At 35.2% G+C, this 27887-nt stretch overlaps 1 protein-coding gene across 3 annotated transcripts in view; it reads left to right on the forward strand.

Annotated features, from left to right (window-relative positions):
- The window catches only part of STXBP5 (syntaxin binding protein 5), a 125245-nt gene that overhangs the window by 44537 nt on the left and 52821 nt on the right, over positions 1-27887 (forward strand). For all 3 annotated transcript variants that reach the window (XM_026078737.1, XM_026078740.1, XM_026078738.1), the window contains exons 5-10: positions 288-422; positions 3656-3719; positions 7663-7746; positions 19254-19377; positions 20838-20916; positions 26963-27117. In XM_026078737.1, the coding sequence (XP_025934522.1) occupies positions 288-422; positions 3656-3719; positions 7663-7746; positions 19254-19377; positions 20838-20916; positions 26963-27117 (641 nt within the window). The remainder of the gene's footprint in view (positions 1-287; positions 423-3655; positions 3720-7662; positions 7747-19253; positions 19378-20837; positions 20917-26962; positions 27118-27887) is intronic.

The following is a 27887-nucleotide window of genomic DNA, read 5'->3' on the forward strand; positions in this document are numbered from 1 at the left end:
ATTCTTTTTTTTTTTTAATTACCTAATAGTTTTAGAATACCATGCTTTCTGTTTCTTATTTAATCCAAGTTTTACATTGCCTGTGAACCTCTCAAAGGTAGAGAAAGCTAGCAAAACCAGTACAAAAATGACAAAAATGTCTATATTTCTTCCCATTGGCATGGTGCCTTTCTTCCAATTCTTTGGCAGTGTTAGAGATTTGAAGAACTCTAGCTTTTATAAAAGACTTTTCTTAAAAAAAAAAAAAAAAAAAACTTTTTTTTTTTTTTTGTGGCACTCTCTTGCAGGATAACGTTTTGTCATCTGCCTTTCCAAAGCAAATGGCTGTATGTGGGCACCGAAAGAGGAAACATTCACATTGTCAATGTGGAATCATTCACTCTCTCAGGCTATGTCATCATGTGGAATAAAGCCATTGAACTGTGAGTTTAATCAATTATTGTCTATTGAGGGGAGGGAACAGCAATGTCCCAGATGTTATGAATATCAACTGCAGAAATGTCTTTGTTACATGGCCTCCCTATTAGATTTATTAAACAGACAATATAATCAAAGTATATTAATAGTCATGTAAGTACACTTTATACTCATAAATGTGAAGTGTTAATGTTAACTTATGTATCTGTTTCTGCCTAAAGCAGTTTTATCATAGTGCCTGCAATAGAGACAAAAATCATTAACTGTGATGATAATATATATATATTTATATAAATTTTCTAATTCTTTATGTTAAAATATGGCATGTGGTATTTAAGGAAGTATGTCACTTCTATAGTTGGGGATTAAAGTCTAGATGGGGGGGATTAGTTTAAGGATAGCATCATTTTTTTTGTTGTCAATCTTTATTTGACTAAAGGCTGTGACGCCCAGAACTCTATATAACATCAGCATGTTTTCTAGAATACTTAGCTTCAGTAATCCTTATCAGATAAATTCCAGAGTATAAAGATATGTGTTGTGACAGAACTAATATATGCTGAGTATAAAATAAACTGGTTGTAAATGTACATTTAAATGAGCCTATTCTGAGAACAAAGTATTTTTTTACAGCTGCTGTCATTTCACCTCCTTTTTTAATAATAGAATTGTCTATGAAAATGTAGTGGTTTGTGGGTAAAGACATATACTTACATGTGCTGCTGTTCATATGTGGTTAAAGAGGTATTAAAACTAATGTTTTGTTCCCAGAATGTTATATTTATCTTTGAAACATACATGAAATTCATCATTTCCAAAGACTTTTAAAACAAATGTAGGTCCTCTTCAATAGTCCACTTCCTTCAATAGCAAGAAGACAACATAATACCCCTAACTCTGTACTGTTTTAATAATGTCCRTACTTGGGCAGTACCTGAGTAAAATTAGAAACTGTTCAAATATTGAAAACTGTTGCATCTTGGATGTCTAGAAGTGAGCTGTCCTCTTCATTACACACAAAATGGAGTTCTGATTTAACACATTAAAAATAAACATTGCTTGGCCTCTTGGATTTTGTTAGCTATTCTGATTTGACAAACTGTATTTAGAGTTGTGGGGTTTTTTGTTGTTTTGAGTTTTTTTCCCCCCTCACAACTGCTTCAAAGTACCACAAGTCTTGAAAGATAAAAGGCTCGCTAATAGCTGAAGGAGTCAAAGGTGACTTCTTGCAAGACTTACTTCCAGCATAAAAATAAAATTTTATTGAACTGTACCAACTTTGTATTAACACTCATTTAAATGTAGATAAAGTTAATGATAACTTTTTTTGCATTTAAAATAAGCGGTTAATAAGTCTTTCCTTTTTGTCAAAAGAAACAGAATTCAAGTGCTTACAAAATAAGCAGAAAGCATTTACTAACTTGAAGATACAGGAGTGACTTCACACTGAAATGTCATTAACTCTTAAAACAGCTTACATGGAGTTTCTAACTGCAGATTTTGTATGTCCGATGTGTGAGCAAAGGATTACATCCCTTTTCTTTGTTTGGAAGTGCCAAATTCTCATAGTTTTATTTTGCTTCTGTGCAGTCTTCTGCAGATCAGAAAGTAGTCCTTCCATTTACTCCACAAATTTAGAAACAAAATATACCAGTCCTCCAAATATTTGCTTTTGCAAGGTAGATTGACTACAGCTCTGGGTTGTGTATATTAAATGTTTTTTAAGATGTATGACTGTGAAAATATGGTAAGTTTACAGTGTGTGTGTAATCAAGATTTCAGCAGCCTGCACAAAATTTGAGATAAAGAGGGACCAGAAGCTTGGAGGTTGGTATCATGAAAAGCAACTCTGTAATAAATTTCCTCTCTTATATTAATAGTATGTCCATAGAATAGACTTTGCTATTGAATGGTAGAATTTCATTTATAGATAACTACTGAATCACACACCAGAAAACCTATTGATTCATGTATAATCTTTTGTAAAATATTAACAGCTTGCTTTCTATGTCTTCCCTTAATAAGTGTCCCCACTTTTTGTCTTGAAGAGGACAGGCTATATGCATAAAAACTTAGCAAAGGTAATTATAGCTCCTAGGGAAAATATACTGAATATGGACAGTGCTGTTCAGGGAAGGTCATGATAATTTATCAGAAAAAGGCATAGTATTTGCAGAATAACTTAAAGGGTTGTGTTCCATCCAAACTACCTCCCTTCCTTTTCTGTCTCCTTTAAAGGATATTATATGCCAGGCTTCAATTAAGACTCCTTAGCGATGTCTAAAATTCTGGAGAATGCTTCCTAGAATTTGGAAGAGGAAAGTTCACCTTACTTTTCTTGTCAGCTTTTTTACACACGCACAGACAAGTGCGCACACACATATTTTAACATACTGATTTGGGGATTCACTGTAGAAGAGTGTTTCTTTGCTTGTGTTGGTCACCTGCTTTACTGACTGACTAGTAACTTATTTAAATCATTTTTTATATTTCTAGTCTAATATTTCTTATTTGTTCAGTCTTACTGGTCTGAAAATGTATTGTATAAATGCATGTCTATCATTTTCTTTGTTGAGATAAAGTTAAAGCAACAAGTGGCATTAGCATGTTGACTGAAAGTGGTGGGGAAACGGCCTAACACTGAAGTAGTAGTTACATTAATTCTTCTTTTTTAATTTTCCTCATCTGAAAATTAATGATTTAGCATATCATATCCTCTTGTCCACAAATGTGCATGTGGGAGAGGAAAGGACAGAATATAGCTTTCTAGTTACTACGCAATTAAAACCAGCAAGGATGAAAATAGTATAGGGGCTTTGTCCCACCTGTGATTTAGCAGCTGTTGTATTTGGAGTTAGTAATAGCATTCATAAATTATCTTGTATGTATACAGAACTGTAACAAGCTAGAAGCTGTATTGCAGCTGTTTGAAGGAAATGGTATTTTTTTAAAACAAGTATTGTATGAAACTTAATTACAAAAATAGTATTTTGTTTTTCATGAAACTTTAAATGCATTTTGTTTAGATTAATCAGTGTATTAAGTAGTCTCTAATTTCATTTTTCCAAAAAGTTGACTGCTTCATTGTTTGTCTGTATTTCTTGATATTTCACTGAAAGTACAGAAACTTAATTTTAGTGCTACTTGAAATCATCTAATGAGGTATGATTTTTTTATAATACAATTTTGGGCAGAGAAAATCTTCTCTTTTAATTAAGTGGAAATGTTTCCTGTTTAGGTCATCAAAATCTCACCCAGGACCTATTGTCCATATTAGTGACAATCCAATGGATGAAGGAAAGGTAGGATGTGTTTAAAGACTATTAAATACATGGTTTTTCAAGTAAGACCTTTTATTTTTAAAATTGTTTGTTAATTCCTCTGCTTCTTAAGGAGAGATTGACTAAATGAGGATGATGTTGGAAGCATGAAGGAAGAATGGATCAAAATTTTGGTATCGAAAAACATGAAGCAAAGTACAGACATGACTGTAGGGACACATTGTAGTCAGATAAGCTAGGTTAGGATGAATGCATCTTGCCATCAGCAACATTTGAAAACGGGTGAAAGTGCTTAATTGCAAAAATCCTTGAAAACAGAAGCAAGGAATCTAAAATATTGTGGTAAACATTAAGATGTTATTGACCAAAAACAAACATAACCTAAGTACAGAAATAGTTGCATGGAAAGTAAATAAACTTTATAATGCTCTTGGACTGTTACTGTTTCACAACTCTTAAATGCTTTGTGGTCACTGAAGTATATTTATGTAGAATACTGTGTACTTTTTCTTTTGTTTAGCTAATTCAAGGCAGCAATTTTGAACGGATTCAAGGTCTAACTGACATAGCATTACTTAGCAGGCAGCATCTAGCAGTTATAATAAATCACTTGAAATCTAACTGGCCTGCAGTACCAATGGATACTTCAGAAAATCCTCTTGACTCAAACATGTTATAAAGAACTATGTATTAGACTTGTCTTTTCCTTCTTGTGAGACAACATCAACAACATGATCTTTTGTCTTGACAAAACGTTTTTCATAGTACACATTCTCACAAGACACACGTTTTCATGTGCTATGACACAGCAACCACAAAGAAGAACTTGAGCTGTGGAATCAATGGCCATAAGTTCCTACTGTATTACTACTGTAAATCTGTAGGTATTACCTTTTGCTTTGGGAGACCTGTTACAAGGTTCTTGCAAAAGCAATGTAGAATGCATAACTTCAAGTCCTCAATGAAGATTTCATGAATTAAAAGACAAAAGCAAGGAGCTAAATTAAAACAGTAGTATGTCTTCTGTGGGTGAAGCAGCTACTGTAGTACTGAATTGTACATTTTCATAGAGAAGGGACCTTCTGCTAGGCAGGATAATTTGGTTCTTTTTCTCAACTGACTGGACAATGCCTTCTCCCACTTGATTTCTCTCTTTACGCTGGGAGAAGATAGTTGTGTTAGAAAGTAATGGATTCCAGGATACCCTCGGAAGTCTGCACTAAGAAAAGAAACACTTCCATTTGTATTGGACTAGCATCTTATCTGTGTTTTCTAAGAGCCTTATTCCACAGAAGGCTGCATGTTATAGAATCATTTATGCATGGCGAAGTGTGTAGAGTAACACTGTTAACTATGATTCTGCTGTAATTCATTCCCTGCTTCAGTCATGGTTGCAAGACTGAGTCTATGCTTCAGGTATCAGACCTCTTCTACAAGTCTTAGGGTGGTATCATATGACTCATCCACCCTTTTGAAGGATCTTCAGATTCTTCAGTTTGTGTGCTTCTTATAGTTGTTTAGAAAGTCTAACTGATTTCCTGCAACTTTTGTCTGGGTCCTGTGTTCCATACTGAAGAATAACCATGAAGGGTTTTCCTTAATCTAAGTGATAGGAATAAAGTCTAACATGAAAGAGGGGTTTTAAAACAATAGTCTGTATACATCTCTCTTCCAAAACTGTGTAGACCCCTGGCAAAAGCATGATCATAATTTAGCCAGATATACCAGAGAGACTTGGATGCCATTCTGAACAGGTTTTCATGACTCCCCTCTGGAGTAATCAGGTATAAGTGATTGAACAGATTGGCTTAAGTGCCAAATGTTTTTTTTTGTCAGTGTAAAGTCAGTTTTCATATTGTGTGTTTGTCAGTCTTTGGCATTCTCGGAAATACTCCTAGAATGTTTTGAACTCCCAAATGTGAAAAATCTTCGAGGAGGACAGTAATTCTGTTTTCACTGCCCTATATGCAGGACAGATATAATTTTTCTGCTTACTTTTTTTTTTTTTTTTTTTTTTGGACACATTGGCATTTTAAGTAGTGAGTAGAAATGAAAAGTTCAGGGAGTGGTAGTAATGTCTCGGCAGTGGTTTGAACGTTTTAATAGCAAACTAGCTATAAGCTTGTAATGTAGACTCCTGAGGATTCTGTCTAAGAAGGAGAATTTCATGAGTAGATCTTTTGCATTTGGATCAAGCCCATTGAATTAAGTGCGTAACTGTAATGGTTTTCCTTGTAGAGTTAGGTTTGAATCATGTTCCAGAATCGTGGGCTCTAGAATGAATATAGTGAAGCTGTGGTAACTTCTGAAAACACAAATGATCTGTTCTGGTGTATTCCACACACTCTCCTCCCACTCAGTCATTGTCAATTAAAGTTTAAGGCTTCTTGTTTTTATCAATCATGGCATTCCTCGGTGTTGTAGGATTGGACTTCACATTCCTCTCCTTTCTCACAAGAAAAACATTGCTAAAAATAAAAGCTGTACAGTTGCTAGAACCTCCTGTGTACTACATTTTTAAAACTTGCCCAGGCTCTAGACTGCTATGCATTGTGATTTTTTTTCTAATGTTTAAAATCAAAATAGGAAAATAATAAAGTATGTGCCTTAAGATAAGGAAGATATTTTAAAATAATAATATGCCTGACAGTGTAGTGGGGAAAAAATATCTAGTATTCACTTTACTAGTTTACTTTCTATTTCACATTTTTACTAGATATGTTGAATGTTTTAGGGTATTCTAGTGCTGTAGAGCACTGAAATATAGCAAATATTTTATATTTAAGCTTCTAGGAGAACCTCTTTTATTTTTCATATTAGAATTAACTGGAGACCTGGAAAATATTAACATGCTGAAAAGGCTGTCAGGGCAAAACTTCCAGGGACAGCAGTAGACTAAAGTGATGTAGATCTCTATCCCTGACTACACAGGCATGTGTGCAAGGGCAGTGTCTTAACTGGTAGCCTGAAGGTTACTCCCTCAGGCCACCTCTGTTTGCTCTCAGGAAATAGGTTGTTTCAACATCAAGTAAATCCCAGCAGCCAAATGCCCGTTTTTGTATATCCATGCTGAGAGAAAGAGGTGGGACTGCAGGCGCACTACTTAGCGCTAGGAGCCTCTACTACTATGAAAGGTGAAGCTTCATTGCCCTCTTCTACTATGTAACAAGTACCAAGACTGTTACTGCTGCCTTATGTTGAACTTGTTTTCCTATCTAAAGTGGCACTTAAGGAAAACAAAACAACTTAGATCCTCAGCAATATGTTAATTCAGATCTTTGTTCCCTGCAGAAATGGCTTAGAGTTTTGCTTCTAGGGAAAAGATGATGTTGAAAATTATTTAATTTCTCTCTAGCTTTCGCTTTAGCAGACATGTTCGCCTTAGCCTGTTAGACAGGTTTTTTGATTGTGATTAACATCTGGAGAAAGTTCATAGTACATAGTTTCCTTACAGACAATAAGCTGTTACCTAGAACCTCAGGAAGGGACAGCGTGTTCTTCCAGCAAATCTTAGCAGAACAAATGCCAGTGAGCAAAAACACAGGTTAGTGAATAAAAAGTAGTTGTGTGTCACCTCGTGTCATGCCATACTCCCCCACCCCCGTTTTCACCCAGAAAGGAATATCTTTAGGAAAGAATTTAGTGATGGCCGTTATGAGACTCAAAGGGATTTCCAAGGACTCTTCTGAAGATAAATGCAAAATATTTTCCAACATTGTATTAGTTTCAATTGTGTTAGCATTGTATTAGCTGGAAGTTTAGAAGGGCAAAGCAAGTACAAAGTAAATCATCTCTCTAATAGTGAGAAGCTGTGAAAACCTCAACAATTTCTGTCTTCACACAACTTCCAGTTATTTCATCTAATATTATGCTGTATCTCGATGAGGCAAGAACTATAGGTATTGTAAACAATGTTCTTTTGCTTTTCTGGATAAAGACTTAATATTTATGCTTATTATTGCAGCTTCTGATTGGCTTTGAATCTGGAACAGTGGTGTTATGGGATCTGAAATCAAAGAAGGCAGATTACAGATACACACACGATGAGGTAATAAGAGCTTTTTTGTCAGTGTTCCTTTTGCAGTAGCACTTTCCTTTTGATAGTTCTTCCTTTTGTGAGTGAACTGTTTCTTTAAATGCTTTCTTTAAATCACTAGTAGTATGCAGTCTTCCCCTATACTGTCTAGCATTTATGCAAATGTGTTTATATTACTTATTATAAGGATATCATTTGCTATTCTAAAGATACAATTTTTAAGATTTTATTTATTTCTTCTCCTGCTCCTGTCACCACTGGATCAATAAATAGTTTTTTTGAAATTGCAAGTATTCGAAGCTTTCTCTAAATGTAAAGGAGCCCTAGGGGTTGAATAATAGAAACTTCAGACTGAGTAAGTGTTTATTAAGTTGAAATTTGTTGCAATAAATGATGGCATGGATTGGATTTCTCTACCAATTTGTATGGGAGGAAATTTTTTTCAGCTCTTTGTCCATTACTGAGTAGTATGACTCTGACACCTATGTTAAGAACTGAAGTCTTCACTTGAAACAAGATGGTGTAGCAATCCATGTAATTTCGGAATCTTTCAGATATTCTGAAATAAGATTAAAGAGAAACCACTAAATTGGCTCACTAGGATGTGTTTCTATAAATAAACCTTTCCTTTGTGCGTTAAAAACAAGGTTTGAGTAAAGCTGAGGGAAGTTTAAATTTAACAATGGTTGAATGGTAGTTATTCCTTAAAACTTGATTTTGAGAAAATAGACTGGTAGAAAGACTGAGTTTAAGAAAAATCATTCAGCATAATGTGCATGTTATGGTATTTAAAGTTATGACACAAAATCAATGTTTTTATAGCTTAACTGATTGTAAAATGTCTACATCGTTGTTCAGTACCAGCTAGGCTTCTTTCCCCTTGTATTACAAAGGGCATGATGTTTTCCCTAGTCTTCTGCTGAAGTTTTCAGAAGACAGGTATTTTTTTGCTCTGGCTCAGTATACATTGTGTGCATTTGCTCTACAAATGGAGAGCTCCTCTGAAGTGAGGGGGAAATCTAGTTAGTATAGTTGAAGATGATTTCCTTACAGAAGATGAATAAAAATGGACAAAGGCAAAAGCAAAACACAGATGATAGTCTTGTTAATGCTCCATTTCTGTCTCCATACATTAAATATTTGTCTCGCACACGTGCTTGCTCTCACTGTTTGTACATTAAAGCTTCCAGAGCTGTTTTTCTTTGTGTTTTCTGAAAATCACCAGAGCTGGTGATATCTTTCTGTTTAGAAATTCCAATCTGAACCTCAGAGTATGTTATGTGAAGAGCACTCTCCTGTGGGTGTTATCCTACCTTCTGGTTTCATCGCATGCATCTAATTCATTTCCTCTCTATCACTTAGTCTTATACACTTCTCCATATCTCCATTGTCTTTTTCTAATGTCTTTCCTCATATTATAGTTTTTTCTGTACCTCTTATAAGCTCTTCTTGCTCTTCTCTGAATTCTTAATATCTAAGATTCTTCTTTTGTATCCTCTTATAGATGAGAAATACAACAATGTATTATATTCAAGACATGGGCACACTGGATTTATATTGTGGAATAATTAGGCTTAGTTTTGTTTTCTTTTTCTTTTTTGATCTTAATACAGGATTAGATTTTTGATGCCGCAAGCATCAAGCAGATAATTCTTTGAAACTACATGCTATAAAACCAGTATCTCATTCCTCAGTGTTAATGGTCAGCTCAAAGCCCCTTATTCTTATGTAGATTGGAATCTTTCCTCCCCTTCTGCATCACTTCACATTTACCTATGCTATTCAATAGAAAATTTGAAGTCTTCCTGCAGTTCTTCATCTCTGTCTTGAATATGCTGTGGTACTGGCACTGGACTTTGTCACCTCAGTATTCTTGTTCTCCTTTTCCAGATTATTTATGAGTAAACTGAGCAGCACAGATCTCTGAGGGACTCTGCCACTTACCTTCATCCATGAACTAACCAATTGCTGCTAGCCTGTCTTTACTTTAGTTTGCTTTATTTACTGATGCCTTAACCAATTATTCATCTGTTCAAGGATCTTTTATCTTTGTTTAGTTTCCTTTAAGAGACCTTGCTGAAAGCCATTGGAAATCTGGGTAAACAGCTTAATTGGTATTTCCATTAGCCACATGCTTCTTACCATTTTCAGAGGTTTGTTGGATATGATTTCCTTTTACATGTTGACTTCTCTTTCTCAATGTTATACTCATCCATATATTGATTAATACTATTTTTTAAATTATGTTACAGTTTCTATAAATTTATCCAGAGTAGAACCTATGTGGTTGTTTTGTTTTGTTTTTAAGGATTTCCTTTGGCCCATTTGTTTAAAAACTGGCATCATATCTGTCATCTACTGGTCTTGTACCAAGCTGGTTTTGAGTGAAAGACTGCAAACAGCAGTTAGTAGTTCAGCTGTTTCATCTTTGATTTCCTATAGGATTCATAGGTGAATGCATCTGGTTGTTCTCTTTGGTTTTGACTGCTAAAGAGGTTATGAAACATCTCAGTTGAAGTTAGGTGCTTTGATAAAGAAATGTGCATTACTGTAAGTTGGAAATGGTTAGGTAGGGGACAAAAAATGAAGGATATATGCGATAAACTGAAAGAGTTTTACTGTTTTTACTCGTGAGAATTAAAGTATAGTAAGGTTGATGAGAATTTTTCCTTCAAGTTTTTCATAAACTTGTCCAAATACCAACTTTTACTTCAGCTGGTAAGCTTTGTCTCTTTAATTCCACGTAATAAAACTAATGAATGAACTGAACTAAGCCCAGTTGAAAATTTAACATTGAGACAAACTATGAAATGACTGACATGCTTCCTTTGAGCCATTTATATAGATCATATCTCAAGGGATTACATACTCTTCATGTCTCCCTAACCATTTTTATTGATACTTGTGGCATTTTAATATTAGAAAACACTTTTTTTCCTGATTGCAATATTTAGTCAAAAAAGAGTATTAACATACCTTCATTCCCAGACTTCATCCAAAGATTGTTCTGGAATCTTACTTAAAGCAGGTCTCAGTCTTGCAGWTTTTTTTTTTTTTTTTTAGGGGGGGGGTGTTAACCCATTAGTTTGGCTCTTATGTAAAAGCTAATAAAAATAGTTTGCCACTTAAAAGCTATCATGCTGTATTTATCATTCAAGTACCCTTTTTTCTCTGCCTTCAGATCATCCTTCAAGAAAAGTCTCTCTTTGGAAAAGAAATTACTATACACAGTAATAATTTGTTGACTCTCATCCATTTAATGTTGTATGACAAGGAGTTTCTTCTTCAATGGGCAAGTTATTTAGATCTAATCTTCTAAGAGGGAAGGCAGAATAGAATAATGACCCTTACAAATTTGGATTTGATACAGTTAGCAGTTTCTGTTCTGGATTCTGGCATGAATGGCATAGAAATAAAATGGTTAATCTTGTCAAACAAAACTGAATAGTACGTGTAGAAGCATTTGGAGGAAAGGTGCCATTGGAGAGAGTGCTGTAATTGTTTCTGGTCTGGTTGCCTGAAGAGATGATCTATCAAATACAGAAAAGGTAGAGAATAGCAAGAAGCAGAAAGTTATTGGTGACAAGATTGATTTGTTTAAATACTATATACAATCTCTTGTTTTTTCAGTGTGAGCCAGGGTGAGGTGGCGTTTCTCCTCTATCTTCCTTTCACTTTATTCTTCAACGCCTCTAAGTTTTGTACTTAGCTGCAAAAGTGGAAAAAATCCCTCAATTTATGTCAGTGAAAGGGATATGAAACTCCATAGTGTTATCATTCTAATTATGTTGTGAACAGTGCTGGCTAACTAATGGTCTATATAAATGTACTGCTTCTCCTGCTTTTCAGCAGTTTGGCAGAGTTTCTAATAAGTGAATTTAAATGTTAAGAAATGTAGAAAAAAGTTTACATTATTGCATTTTGCAATTATAAAATAATATTTCAAAATAATAAAACTCAGGTAGTGTTTATGGGCAGTCTCCTTAACAGAAAAGAGAAAAGCCTTCTCCATTGCTTAACACTGAAATAGGGCACTGTAGAAAGGTAAATAACCTGAGTTTCTGAGTATCAGACAGGTAACACCATAACTGATATTAAGAAAAAAATGAGTTACTGGCCACCAGTATTGGAATTTTCATAATAACATAGTAAATCTGTTCATTCTAGTTCAATAACTTATCAATTCAAATAATTTATCCAAAAAGGAAATGTCTATATGTGCATAGTAAGCAAATAATTTTTTTCAGTCACAGACTAGTACAGTTGTGTAGATTTTAAAGTAGAATGGAAAATCAGAAACAGGGGAGATCATGAATGAATTGAACAGGGCACAGAGGAGGTTATAACTAACCAGGGTTATAAGTAAGAGAAGAGTACAACAGGCAAAATTTTAGGCAGAAATAACTTATCTGTGTCCATGTTAAATTTGACTGATGCACCTTAAATTTTGTTAAAATATTTTTGAGGCTGACAGTTTCATTCTCTTACTAAACATGATCATATTTTTCATAGTAGCATGTAATACTGACTTCAGAGTTAAAATACATTGGTCAAAAAGATGCAACACCATCTGATTGTGATATATGTTACAGAAGTAAACAAAGTATTTTTACAAGAATATTATAGCCAAGATGTAATGCCATTCAACTTGTAGAGTTAAGCTTCCTCTTGAATGGCTTTCTGGAAGAAACATGTTTTTCTTGTTGACTGGAGAGCTAAGACCTCTTCTCCCTTTATAATTAAAGAGCCTAAAAATTGGTGGGAATATTCATTCCTTTTTCTGCTCCTTCTGACCTTCCACCCCCAATAATAATTAGCATGACATATTGCAATACTTACTGTAATTGTGACATCTTACCAAGAGCTTTGGTAAGATTAGTTGGCTTAATCTAATGCAAGATTGCATTGCTGCCCAAAGAGGCAATTTTACCCTGACCCCAACAACATCCTTCCATCAGTAGCTGTGGCTACATGGCAACAAAGCAAGTCATAGTACTGGAATTAACTCTTTTCCACTTTTCCCCATACTCCTTCTCTTGGAAAGATCCATTACACATGAAGACTTAAATTTCGAGGAAAATCATCAGACAATTTAGCAAAATCTTCTGGCAATATAGCAGTTTTCTTTATGCAAGAGAGCACATGTTGGTGTAATAAAGCCTTATCTCGTGCGATTACCTCTGCTCTGCGAAGTGTGGCACAGAGCAGAGACTGCTCGCTGCCATTTCATTTCCTGCTAGCAAACCTCTTAAATTTGAATACCTCTCTGCATAAAATTTCTCTAGCTGTTGTTTCTTGTTGATTTCCTGGTTCAGTGACTTTTCCCAAGGCTTCTTTCATATGCTGGCTGGAGGGGCTGTATTCCATCCACGGATACGTTTCAGGTGCCTCTTCTACAGAGGGTAATGCACTTGATGTTCTGCTGTTGTGGTAGGAGCAAAGGGCTTTTATTCTTGGTTCATCACATGTTCTTGATGAAAGGCTCTTCTGATCGTGGAGTTGACAACTAATAAGAAGAGAACAGCTTACTCTGGTCTTGGCACACTTGAAAACTCCTAGTGCAGGACTTCTCATCAGATGTGGGAAATACTGTCTGGTGAAAGGTCCACACCTTTCTTCCTGACTATGCTGCCCAGTCAGACCCCTGAAGTGTGTGGGAGTCACTTCCCTTAGTGAATCAGGCCTGCTCATTAGCTCTGGGGAAACTTTCTTTGGCTCTGACCCTATCACAATACGGATAATTTTTCTGGCACTAGTTCACCATGTAGCCCCACCAGTCTGGTAAAATCCATCACCACTCAGTCATTGCAAAGTTGATCACTGACTCTATCCCTGTTAATTGATTGCTGTGCTCTACCCATGGCATGATGGGTGCTGCTGCTGGGCTTTCCGAGATTATCGCTAACATAGCTGGGCTCTGCAGTGTGACTGCGCTTCTGCATGCCAGCTACCTGCTTTGCCYTTCTGTTAGGAGCCAGGAGCTGGCTCCTTTCCAAGTGCACAGTCTCTTCCCAGTAGCAGCATTTTAAAGCACATACACTTCTCTCCWATTTTTTTAAATGATGGTGGCTGTTGATGGGTGACTAGGCAGCAGGTGTTGTGAACTGGATGGCCAAGCATATTAATATCATAAAGATTGTTGTTTCCTAGGAACCTTGCCATTACATTAGCCTTCTCCATTGTCATCCTTTTTTAGTTGGCATTGGTCTTCAGAACATGTAAGTGGTGGGACTGTGCCTGCAGCAATCTGCCAGCAGCATTTGATGCAACTCTTCTTGACTCGGAAGGTCAAAAGTGTCCAGGGGTCCAAATGTCATCCTCTGCTATGAAACAAGGAGGACCAAACTTCCTGCATGATCAGAGGTTTATGGCAAGATAGCTGTGCAGTGTCCTCAGGGAAGAAGCTGAATCCTGTTACAGCTTTTTAAGCTTCCTGCTTGGTTTCATTCAGAATTTCCTGACGGTCAAGGAGGCTTAGAACTTTAAACATGAGGAATTTTTGAAACAGTTGTAATTACAAAACATTTTAATGTATTTCTCACATGAAATACACTTTATTGTGCAAATGTTTCCCATTCTATATTTGCAATCAGGAAAGAAATAAAACAAATTTCTCAAATATGAATTGGTTTCTAAATAATAAAAAGTGCAACTTCTGAAAACTAGAATTTTTTTTAAGTCCATTTTTAAAGCAGTATTTTGCTTATTCTGGCTTAAGCTAAGCTTTGATAGCATTAACTCAGCAAATGTATTATAGATTGCTATTTTTAGGCTCAATCTTTTGGTACATGGCTGAATGTAAGAGATTATTTTACAGCATTAAAAACATATCAAAGTAGTCCATGGGATTTAAACAAAAAACAAACAAAAAAAACGAACAAAAAAACAACCAAAACATCCTGATCTATGACTTGCTGGAAACCCAAGCGTGTCTGCGCAGTCATTATGCCCTTACACACTTCCCTGCATTAAAATGAGCTTCATGGGAAATACCACATTTTAAGTCTCAGTAGCAGCATTCTTATTAGTTTTTCCTTGCAGCATATTTTTCCCCTTTCTATTTTAGGCTATTAACAGGATAGCTGGCATAGATATTCCTATGTTACTGTGCTTACTTTGAATATTTTGGTAAACCCGTGCAGAAGGAATCAGTGTTGTCATCCATTCAAGTTTACTAGAAAATACTGTCATCTCCATGCAGTAAATGGAGTACTATCATAATAGGACAGGAAAATCTGAATAGGCTAGGGTAAGCAGTGTTAGTTGTAAAGTAACTAAGCTCCTGTGATGAGCCTGAGCAGTCATACACAATATATTCCAAGTTCAACTAACTACATAAAGGAATAAAGAATCACAGTCAAATCCAAAGAATAATAAATAGAATTTTCCTTGATTCTGGCGCATGAGTGCAGGACATCTTGTCAACACAGATCTGCAACACTTGAAAAGCAAGCAAGGAAGCACATTTAAAAGAAAAAATGCAAATTTACCTAGATTTGTTCTGAGTGGTAGCAGTTGTATTTTAGTTGTATTTGCAGTAGTATAAAGTTGGTATTAGCATAATGTGTTCTTCTCTAGTACTAAGTCTTATAGAAACAGGGATAAAATTGCTTAACTAAATAGCTTTTGTATTCAAATCAAAGTATCTGTGTATTTCTGCATGTCTTGTCCCACAAGAAAATAGGATATGAAGAGTGGCCTCAGGTTTTTCTGAAATGGTATGCATATTATCAGCTGTAGGATTAAAATAAGTGTGTAGGAATTTGAAAGAAAAGGATTTTTTGTATATGGTATTTTATGAACTGAAACAGTTAAACCCCCCAATAGCAGGTGAACGATAAGATCAAAGCTTGAGTTTCTGTGGATCAATTTAGCTCTTAAACCATACATAGAGAATGTCTTTTAGAATTAATTTATCTGAAGAACCAAGAAATCACACTGATTTCTAGGGATATTGACAATCTATTTTAACAGTTTAAAAACAATTTAAAAATAAATATCTTTAAAAGACAGTGATCTGCTATTTTTAAGACATTTCTACAGGAGACTTGCATAAAAATGCTTTTAATTTTTTCCCATCACTTTTTCAGTTTCTCATTTGTGCAGTTTCTCATTTGTTCTTGTGCCTTACAATCCCCCAGTCTCACTCAGCTAACTGTTGCAGACATTGCAGAAATATGTTTCCCTCTGAAAATCAGAAATGTTCACCTTCTTTGCAGGCAGTATAGCAGTCATGCTTCCACAAGGGATAATGCTTCTGGAACAGCTGGTGAATGTGAGGCTTCCTGTGTGCACAGCCTGTCTCCACATAATACTCTAGGATGGTTAGTGTCTACATTTTTTGGTTAAGTTTTGACAGGACAGTCAATCTAATCATGCTGATTTTATTGCTAGAAAAAGTGAAAATTGATTAATTTTTTTCTGCAAAACATGCAACTGCCTCAGAAAAAAATTTGAAACCACCTTGTCATATAGCCCAGAACGCCTACCTTAACTTAGAATCAAAGTGAAAGGTATTAGGATTACTTTTAGTAAGAAACCTTTGGCTATAATAATTAGCTTTAAATCTTTAAATTTACTTTTTTATGGAGCATTCCATATACAAGTTACTTGTACAAATTCCCAGTGTTCAGGGTACGCTAGTAAACAGAAGTGTTTGGAATGCAAGTCATTTCAGGCCTGGGGCAGCCTGTGCAGACTGTTCTTCTTCAGGATGCAAACAACTTGTGCCCTGAGTATAGCAACAGTTCCCCATGGTAGCAGTGTGTAATCTTGTGATAAGAGTTTATTGTCTGTTCGGGGTCCAAGTGACCAGTGATATATGCCACAAAAAAATGTTGAATACAGTTGAATAAATGCCCTGGCTGATCTAAGCATACTGCTGTGTTTGGGTGCCAAAAGGGTACCGTGTATTGGAAAAACATATTACTGTTAGGGTCTTTTTAGTGTCAGAGAACCTAGGTACAGCTTTGCAGCCTCGGTGGGTTCTGTCATATTTTTCTATCTTAAATGCTATGCTTTCTTTCAAATTCCAGCACAAACACTAACCATGGAAAAAATGTCCAAAGCTTTGCTCTTGAGCATTGGGATGATTTCTGTTTATCAGTTTTGTTTTGGTGGTTGAAGCTGTTGATACCTGCTAACTAACACTTAAAGTTACTGCATTTCTTTTCACTGTAACTGATTTGTTGTTATAAATATACTAGCCTGTTTTATACCTAGAGATTCTTCTACAGCTAATTACAGGTCTTTGATGTTGTTTCTCAGGCTTACAAAAAGTTTGGCGAATTGTATAATATCAAAGAATGGTGCTCTGTAGCAAAGTTTATCATACTTTGCCCAGAGAATTTTTAGTTGAATTATTTAAAAAATAAATAAAACATCCCTGGTATGCATTAAATAGTATTTAACTGCATCAGTAAATGTAACCAGATGCTCGATAAAACTAGGCAATAGACAGCCATAAAGCCAAAGGCCTCATTATTCTTTTTCAGTGTTCTTTCCACGCCATCAGGTTCCTCGCAGAAATTAAGTGACAGCAATCATCCTTGTTCTTTGTGCTCCATTTATCAGATCTTTTATGTTCATAAGCATTAATGCCACTTCAACAATAATGGGTAGTTGTGTTTCTCTACTTCTTGACCTCGTTTTTCAAGAAACAGAAAAACCTTGTTCAGTTCTGATAGATCTATGCTTCCTTCTATAGTTTGCTTTGTTATAGGTTCTTAAGGCCTGTTTCTACACAAACACATATCAAAAACTTTTCCATCTGCACTGTAGGAGCTGCTTACTGTTGTCAGGGTTAGACCCCCTATGGGAGAATATTAAAAACATGCTTTTCTTGCATTGTATTGCTAGCCATAATATAGACTTCTTAGTGAAGTGAGCTTTTTGAAATGGAACCTAAGATTATTTGGTTCTACTGTGGTAAATAAAAACAATTCTTCAAGATTAAATTATACAAAACTGCTTTTATAATCCCTGCTTTTATTTGCTAATAAAGACTTATCTTACAGACAGAATGAGCAATGCTATTTCAGTTCAAGTCTCTAGGTAATTTCATGGGAGATGTCTAGGTTTCTGAGCTATGTATGTATAGATGCAATTTTGCTATACCAAATCTGTCCTCTAACAAAATCTGTAGTGATTCCAGAGGGAAAAAGATAAAAATTTGACTAGGACAAATGTTAAACTTATAGTTGATCTGTAATTTGCAGATATCCTGATGAATACCTTTTTTCATTTGAAAAATTTTTACTGGAGACTCTGCAGTCGTATATAATAGTCATTTTCCTTTGCTTGTCATTGAATGTCCGGGTTCTCCTAATCACATTGCTGGAAGCTGTCTTGTTTTTTCTGTATAAATTTTGTTAAACGTGAAGATCTGGTCTATATATAATCAATTTAGGCAAAACTAGCTTAGACCTGTCCTCTGTGATTTACACTTCACCTGGTAATTTAGTGCTAGGTAGGGTTCCTTACTGCTCACACACCCAGGTTTCCTTGCAGAGGAGATCCCTGGGTACCTGAGGAGTTGGGGTGAGCCTAAGCCCTGTCCCAGCTTGCAGACAGGATCTCTACTGAGGGTATTCAAGGGATGGGATTGTGTTGTCCATCAGCATTCGTCTATTCAATTCCTGCTTTCAGTTTACCTAGGGTAATGTCTTTACAGTAAGTATTAAGCAAAACTACCTTCTCAGTAGAATCAAAGTTCAATATTGCTGGTGGATAATATTTTCTCATGCACCTTTTGGGCAATAGAAAAGTACTTTGGGTTCTCATTATTTATTGACACTTTCCTGTTATAACTAAAATTCCCTTGAACATCATCTAATGGATTGATAATGTTTTCATGTATAATAGAAATGCTGGAAACAAAAATGGCACCGAAGTCTTTTATACTTACTAGTTAATCTCTTTGCTGCTTTGTCTGAACTCTTCACTTCATTATTTAGCTTTCTCTGGCCTTAAGGCAGCAATTAAATTTCATTTAGTCGTCTTTAGCTGTTTCATGTGGCATGGCTAATCATTCCCTTCTTGATTTTATAAATCCAAAGTTGTTTCTCCATTTGTACAAAGATTTGATGGTAGCTTCCTGCAATTTTCTGTATCTCAGAACAACTGTTGCAGCATTAGATTTTAATAATTCCATCAAGTGGCTCTTTTTTATACAGACAGCATATTTCTCCCAATAATAAAAATTTTTGTGCCAAATGAGTGCTTGCAGTTATTCTCTCCATGCTACCTGTTTTTGAAAAGTATTTTACTACTGCATTCTGAGGAGGACTCTTTACCCCTTGAGCACATCGATACGGTCAAGACAGTAGAATGTCTGAAAGAAGAACTTTTGCACTGAAAACTAATCATATGTATATTAAGAGCAATATGTACATATGTATGTACGTATGTATGTACTTAGTACTTCCAGTCATTTCCTATTGCTGTCTATGGCTTCAAGGAAGCAGTAAGAATGAAACGATACTGAATTTCTATTGTTTTTTCTTTTCTTTCTTGCCTAGGCTATCCACTCTGTGGCTTGGCATCATGAAGGAAAACAGTTTATTTGCAGTCACTCAGATGGTACCTTGACCATATGGAATGTAAAATCTCCTGCCAAACCATTCCAGACAATCACTCCACATGGTAAGATGAAAACAGGTACCCACTGTGTTTGACAGCTCTTAAAACAGGCAGAAAATGGTATTTTACACTTATTTTAATAAAAACATTTTTTTTTTACAAAACCAGGTATTTAAAATCTACTTGTTCACTGCAAAAAAAAATATTTTAGCTCTGTTGTATCAACTTCTGATGGATTTCATTTAAAAAAAAACCCAAGCCATTATGAAATAAGAGAGTACAAACCAGTGCAGTGTTATCTAAATCTCTGAACTATATGATGGTTCTTCAAATTATGGCATTGTTCTTAATTTTAACTAATGCATATTTTGCAGGGCCTGCATTTTGCTTGACCTTACAGTCCCATTTGTTGCTTAAAATACCTATAAGCAAGTGTCTGTTTCATGTACAAATGTGTAGATTACCATATAAATTCTTGGAAAGGCTTGTAACAGAATAAGAGTAGCATCTGGTAAGATGTTCCCACTTCTCAGAAAAAATTGCATTAATTTTGGTCTAGGAAACTAGCATTACATGTTGTTCTTGCATGAAGTATGTTGCTGCTCTTCCAAAAAAAGAAAAAAAAAAGTCAGCTTTACCTGGTATGCATGTGTTTAGATCATGTGTGTCAGCAGTCCTCAGACTCTTAAGTGTGAGGATCATCTGTGGGCTACAGTTACAGTAAAAGATGCTCTAGTTAAGCCTTCCAGTTTATCTGTCTGAGCCTTCAGCAAGTCTCTGATTACTGCGCTGGCTATGGACCCTGTTGTCCAGAGTGGAAAGAGGAAGCAGTGGATATTTTATTGTCTGTAGCAGTCAAAAAATAAAAACTGACTCTTACTAGGGTAGTAAGATTAGTTGGGCAAGACTAACTTTATTTTATTATGCTTTGGCCTCTTTTAATAATCACTTATATTTTGATCTTGGGCTGCAACTTAAATTTTCTGCAGAATTTTATAGTTGTATCAAATTTGATGAATGTACAGATGAAAAGGATATGTATTTACACCATACTCTTAACTTCTACTGTGTCCATAGGAAATTGAATCTGTAGAAGCTTTAGTTACTATATAGTGCACAGTAAAGGAAGAATTTGCTTCCAAATTCAAGTCTTGGCTCGTAAGGATGCCAGTCAGAATAAAACTCACTTTACTTGTAAGTTGAGCAATTTTAATTGCAGAACAGTAGACATGAGAGAGATTTTAAATCTCCCAGTGATACTTACAATGACTTTTTAGAGGAGGATTTTATTTTTAAAACAAATATTCTACAACACTTAGCACTTTCAGTTTTTTTTTTTTTTATGAGCTGGTAGTGTCAGCAGATCCTCAATGATATTATTTCAAGGCATACTCTGTATTTGTTAGAGGTGTGAAATATCTTTTTGTGTGAATGTTCTGTTTTGTAATTTGCATAGGGAATTTCATAATTTGTCTTCATGTTATGGAATTTTAAGTTTAATATAAGAAAATAATTTACTCTAGGAAAGCAGCTGAAGGATGGAAAGAAGCCAGAACCTTGCAAACCTATCCTTAAGGTGGAATATAAAACAGCGAGAGCTGGGTAAGACTTGTTTTGAATATGAAATTAACATGCAAACAATAAATACAGTACTCTGAGAATATCCTTTGTGTCTCCCAGTTGTTGGGGATATGTACCCTGATGGCACTGAGCTATGGTAAAACAGCAGAAATAATTTTGGTAGGTCGCAGGTATTGTTGAACAAGCTGCAAAAACATATGTGAACAAGTTACTAAACRCAAACCTTAACTTAGTTAAAGATACTGTTTGCTAATGCACTGTCTACATGCTTTTTCCATGCTACTAAAAATAACTTGGGTATGTTTTTGCCCAGTCTGCTGAGAATATTGATTATTAAAGAAAAAAAGCCTGACAGCACAGAAGCTAAGTGTTTCAGAGACCTGAAAAACTGAACTTCAACAAATAATGGCCTGATGCAAATATTCTAAATTCTGAACACATGTTGCAGCCCCAAAAATGTTACTGACAGAAGATTTTCTGGTGGAACACAGTTATCTGTGCAGTGAATTGTGCCTAATTATGCCCATTGAGAATGTAACAAAGCTGTAATTGCAACAAGAGGCTCTGATGGAATTGCTGTATCTCAAGTAGCATGTTTTGTTACCAAGACTGCAATTAGGCTTGCAAGATTTCATGTGCTCTATGGAATTTTTTTTTTATGGTTCTAAAATACTTTAAAGCGGTTGGATAAAAGGTGCAATATAAAGATAAAGTATACATGGTGACCTGTTCAGCTGTTTGCAGACGTTGAATTTTTCTGGACTTATTTTGTTTATTTTCTTTAACTTTTTTGGCTTTATGTATTGGTTTACTTTCCAGGCATTCAAATCTGTAGAAGATTGCTACTTAATTGATGTAATATAGGCTTCTACTATATATGACTATACCCATACGGGTAATTTCAATAGCTGTATTTTGTTTACTAAAGTGAGGTAAATAGAAATTTAAGACTGTGGCTAGTTTCCGGATATTTTAATATCTAGTATCAGTTGGAAAATCATATTTTACTTGCAGCAATCTACATCTGTCCACATTTCTTTTCAGCAGTGGTTATTCAATGTTTTTAACCAACAGGATATTTCAAGAGCAGAGAACTCAACTGAAATGTCAAAAGCTGGCCTAAATAAAAGTAGAGATAACGGAAAGGTAGCCTAAAAGGTAGCCTCAACTTTAGCAAGTTTCAGTTTACAATTTCTGCAGTCGAAAGCCCTCTGTTATGAACAGTCATTTTGAAGGAGAAGATTTTTTTGAAGCTTGCCTTATGTAATTATAATACTGTAATGTGAAAACTGAGTTTTCGTACAGTTTAGAAAGGAGTTTGTTCTAGTGCAATGTCTAAGAATATATATTTTGGCGGGGAGGGGGCCTACTGTCCTAGTATGGGCTTTTTTTGGTTATACTCATCACTTTCCAGTGTTCATACAAACTGACAGTTTTGATGTATTTCAATTTGATGTTTTCTCTTTATTTTTTTCATCTTCAGTGTACTTCTAAATTTATAATTGTTGTGATATTCTTCTTTAATAAGAAATATTAAATAACAGAATTTGCCCTGTGGTGTGGAAGCAGTGCACTGGAAATATCCACTCATTTATTGTTACATGTACTTCAGTTCATGCTTCTATTTTCAGTCCAGTAGTGCTGTCTTATTACAGAAGTTTTAAAGCAAAGATGAGTTACCTTTCAAAGCTTAAGATTTATATCATTTTCTCTTTACTACTTGAAATTGATTAGCTGTGGAAATGACACAATTTTGTGGTTTGTTTAACCTCTGTAGGGCAGCTGAGGTTATTTTAAAATGTGTATCCTGGACTAGGCCAAAGTTTTTTCTAGTCTACTCAAAGAATACAAGAAACAAAGCAAATAGTTTTGCTTTTGTCTGCTCTATGTGTCCTTCAAAAAAAAAAAAAAATCATACAGCATGTTTAAAAGATATGCCATTTACTATAGTGCATATTTAAATTATTTAACCTAATTTCTTGTATTATGAAAAACAGCGTATAACCATTACCTCTTCACTTTTTCCATGCTCTATATAGAACTCTAACATCTTCCTACCATCTTTGCTTCCTTCTTTGCTCCTCTCTTATCTAGAGCAGCCCATGTTTGTGTTTTAGTATCTCCTCATGTGGAAACCATTTCACAGTGTATAGTCTTCCTTGTAATCATTTTCTTTACTGCTTCTAATTCTAATAAAGACCCTTTTTTGAGAAAAGGTGACAAGAACCGCATACAAGGAAATAACATAACTGATTGCAACCTGTAGTAGAAGCTACAGGCACTTTTTTTTTCTACTGTTGCAGCTTCTGTTAATCCCTTCTCACTTTTTTGCTTTATTCTCTGTACTATGAAGCTGGAGGGGAGAAAACGGGAGGACATGAGCTGTTTCCCAGTGTTTACAGACTTCCTATTTATCTTTTGAGTTTGTTTTTTAATCTGTTGCAGATAGCTTTGAAGACTTTACTGAAGCTAAAGTTGTGCTYGCCTTACAACTGTTGTATGTCTGCAGCTTTATTTTCTGCGAGAATGTTATATCTGTAGAATGGTTTCTTTAGCCAGCCCTCCTGTATTGGGGCCAGGGGGTCAAAAAGGCAAGTTCTTGGTATAGCCCTTGTGCAAACTGGCATAATTATCCAATCCCAGGGCATAATGCTGTTGTTCTCCAACTATTTAAGGTCACCTAAAGCATTCTATTTCTCTGTGGAGCAGTGTTCCAAAAGTAGGTTTCCATCTGAACTCATGAATGGTTTTCATGTTTCCTTGTAAGCATACTTTTCTGTCTAAAGTGAATCCAAAGGAGGAGCACTTGAGCTTTCTGACACTGTTTTCCCACCCTTAGATTCAGTCCCTCAGTATTTACTCTAGCAATACCTTAAAAAAAAAAAAAAAAGTGCCTAAGACGTTCCTCAACTTCTTCTGATATCATAATGTGATAGACATAGTGCATTCATTTTCAGAGCAATAATTTTCAGTAGTTGATGGTGGTTTTGGTCAAGTTGTACAGTTGAAGTGAATCTAGATTTTGGTACAACAACAGGCCTAGTATCTGATTTACCACCATGGTAAAACTACCCAATACTGTGGCTCTGTGCAATAGGAATTACAGCTCAAAGTCTCCCTGTAATTATAATCAAAGAGGGTATTCTGTCAGTAGCCAATGCAGCTGTCATTAGCAAGATTAATGTATATAATTGGGACCTAGAGGTTACAAGAGTAATAATGAGAAGGTCTCCAGATGCATCAAAGTTACTGATTTATTAATTTAGTTCAAATATTACAATTTTGTTGTGTGAGCTTGTCAGCTCAAAACACACTTCCCAGACTGAACTTACAATTTATCTCTGCTACTTTTTTTTTTTTTAAGACTTCCAGTCCTAAACTAACTCTTCAAATCTTTGCCACCAATATTACTAGAGATTAACTTCTTATGACAATTTGCAGAAGTAGATACATGGTAGATTTGAATGAAGATCTTTCACCCATGGTTTGAAGGAAAAAAAAAAAAAGCCAGCTGGTACGAACGGCCTGCTCCCTCACATCCAAATTGCCAGAGACTGACTCAGGTTTATCCATTTTCTTCTAAAATTGAGCAGAGGCATCCTCCAGGATTTTAAGCCTCTGATCTGTGTTGTATTAAGTTTTCTTACACTAATCTTTCACTGCAAGATTTAATCTTTTTTCTGAAAATAGTTATCTTTTCAAAGAAACATTTTCCCCCTTTTTAGTAATTCTTTTGCAGTGTTCCACAGTGATTTTACAGATTTAACTGATGTGCAAATTGATACAAAGAGATTGCTTCAATACCTACTGAAGTGGAACCACTTCAAAGAGGAATCTCTTGTATATCAGCAGCTACTACAAATGCTATATAGAAGTCCTTCAAGGAACTGTTGAGCACTATTTCCTGTTAAATGTTTTCCATGGTTTCCAGCAGGCAGAAATGTAACTACAAAGTTGGGTCAAAATCATGTATTATGCAAGGTACAAAGATTTTTAGATTTTTTTTTTAATCATGCATTTCTACTAAAAAAATGATGTGCAGTAACCTTTTAATATATATCACAATTACAAGGCAACTTTTTCATTTAAGTATTTAGTTAGAAAACACAGAACTCGTGTTGTAGTACATCCATGGTTTCATGCAAATATGAAAAAAGTTCATATACAAACCTGTGTTACTCTTTCTGGCTGACTACACACAACTTTAGTCTTTGACTCATCTGTGAAAAATCTGTGTGATAGATCCCTGTAATCTATTTGTAGTTCTTCCATTCTTTGCTTCATAAGGATGCAGACTCTGGCAAGCTGCCAAAAGCGACCTTATTACCTTGAGAAATTAAACTAGCAGAAATAGCAGAAACCAGTATACAGTTTCACTGTGATATATAATGCTTTGAAACTGAAATTTGTAATTTTGTTACTGTCAGTTGATCCTGGTGAATCTCTGAGTTTAGTAATTAATGCAAAATTGTCAGTACTTTCTTAACTGATTTTGTGAAGGCAAAAAAATACCCCAGGATAATGAGATACTGCATTTGAAATACTTGATTGATATTCTGAAATGATTGTGTTAAGTCTTGAATCAGAGAGGTTTCTGAAGGATCAGGCAGACTGTGGAATAACTATAGACACCAAGAGTTAGCCCAGTCTGCTTTACCTTCAATACCACAAGCAAAGAGCAAGTTTTCAGCTAGGCTTTTAATTCATAAGGGACAGCATGTGCATAAACAAAGCCCTTCATGCACAGTTCTCCTCAAGAAGAAAGATGTACCTAATCTGTCTTGTGTGTTTCAAACACTAACCTAGTGAAAACTATTTAGACATTATGGGAAAGATGGTATTATGGGAACACACACAAACACATAAGACATCTCTTCAGACTTATATTTGCTATGTATCAGGATTTTCCTAAAATTTTCTTCAACTACTGTCATATTAGCTGCTTTCATTTAAGGCAGATGCAGACAAAGTGTAGGATTCATATCATCCTAGGGTGGGCATAAAAGTAGGTCAGAGGAATTGTACCCTCTGTCTTTCTCCAGAAATACTACCCGGAATTTGAGGCAGTAGTTGTCAATAGTGGGTGAAATTTCTGGATCAGGTGTATATTCATAAACAGTCAATCAACTCTTTAAAAGGTATTGTGCCCTAATTTAAACAACCACAGTATTAATATGAATGGTGTCTTGATACTCAGTAAGGAAAGAATAAAATGCCTATTAAAACTGATATATTCATCTTTGATCTTATTTTTCATTAAATGAGATATTAAACTGTATATTATGTGCATATTAGAGAAAATATGAATATATTTTGTAGTATGTTTCTGTAAGGATTTAAACTTTCTCAAAACTAGAGGAAATGTTTTTGCTTTGCTCAACTCAGTCATTTAATTATCAGTAGAGATTTGGTCTACAAGATAGAAGTAGGGCCTTGAATTTTGTGTACAATGGTACAGGAAGAAAAGATAAAGTGTCTAGACTAAGTGTATAATGAGAGAAGTGTGGGCATTTATTTATGCCTTTACTTCTTAAAGTTATGTCTTTGAAGTATATCAAGCAACTGGTTGTTTCCCCAAAACAATCATGTTATAGTGACTGCAAAGTTACTGTGCAGTATTTGCAAAATTGTTCGTACTTCAGACTTTAGGATAATTATATGCAAAAAATAAAATTCATGGCACTACTTCTTCCTGGTCCTACTGGAATATTTTATATTGTGGAGGCAGGTGTCTGTTGGCAATTCTGAATCTGCTGTTCAGTAGGAAAAAAAAAGATTCTAATGCTTAACAAAAAAAAAAAAATCATCTTGGCAAAGAGTTGCTAAGTTTAATTAAATAAGCCCCATGGAACAAAAGGTCTGGAGGAGGAGTCTGAAAATCTGTGGCTCAAGTTGTAATCTTCTAACTCGGTTTAAGTTTTGAAATTTGAATTGCTGCATGGAGAGCTGTTTTGCATTATGCTTAATATATCTCATTGAACTTTATTACAGGATTGCAAAAACTGACCAGTCTCCTCTTTTTATGCGTTACCTTGGTTTGATCCTAAATTCCTCTGCTTTATTCCAGGGAGCCTTTCATCATTCTCTCAGGAGGTTTGTCATACGACACTGTAGGAAGAAGGCCCTGTTTAACAGTTATGCATGGGAAAAGTACTGCTGTGCTAGAAATGGATTATTCTATTGTTGATTTTCTAACCCTCTGTGAAACGCCATATCCTAATGGTAGGCTCTGGAAAGATTTTTCTCAATACTTCTTACCTTTTCTCTCTGAACTTTAATCCCATCAGAATATTCTTTACTCTTGCCTTTCTTCTTTATCTCTGTGGCTCAAACTACAGCAGCAACATCTGTTATCTCTATTGTCTGTGGTCTGTTTTGCTTCCCAAAGCATCATAATAGAATAGTTTATTATGAAACCTATTTTGCTTCTAGAAGAATGATGATTCCAAGTTGCATGGATTTTCCTTTCTTTAACCCCAAAATCCTACACAGACAGAAAGTAACATTACAATTTTACGCTATACTATTTGCAGATGTGTTCATCAATATTTATTAGAACACATAAGACCTTTCCAGTTGGTACTAAATCATGATTAGCATTTGTGTAGTGCTCTTAACTTTTAGTGACTTTATTAATCATAACAATATTCACATGAATTTCTTAACTAACTTGTAATCTCTTTTCTACAGAGGGAGAACTTTTATCATAGATTAAGTAGTTGTCCCAGTTTAGTAGTATTATATTTATGATGATTCCAATGCTGCTAGTTCATTTGCTGTCATCTTCAGAGTATATACAGCTGCTTACCTCAGAATCTGAGGTCTGTATGATGGAGGGCAAGCAAAACTTTGGAAACTGCCTTTCATTTTTCTTATTTTAGTGTTAGGTGAGCTGACTTTCAATCCTTTTTTGTAAGCAATTAGTTTCATTATTGCTGCTAAACCCCACAGTGAATTTGAGGAAAAGCAGTTGGGGGTGGGGAGATGTTATT

The sequence above is a fragment of the Apteryx rowi genome, unplaced genomic scaffold (genome assembly GCF_003343035.1).
Source record: "Apteryx rowi isolate R43461 unplaced genomic scaffold, aptRow1 scaffold_485, whole genome shotgun sequence".
Lineage (NCBI taxonomy): Eukaryota > Metazoa > Chordata > Aves > Apterygiformes > Apterygidae > Apteryx > Apteryx rowi.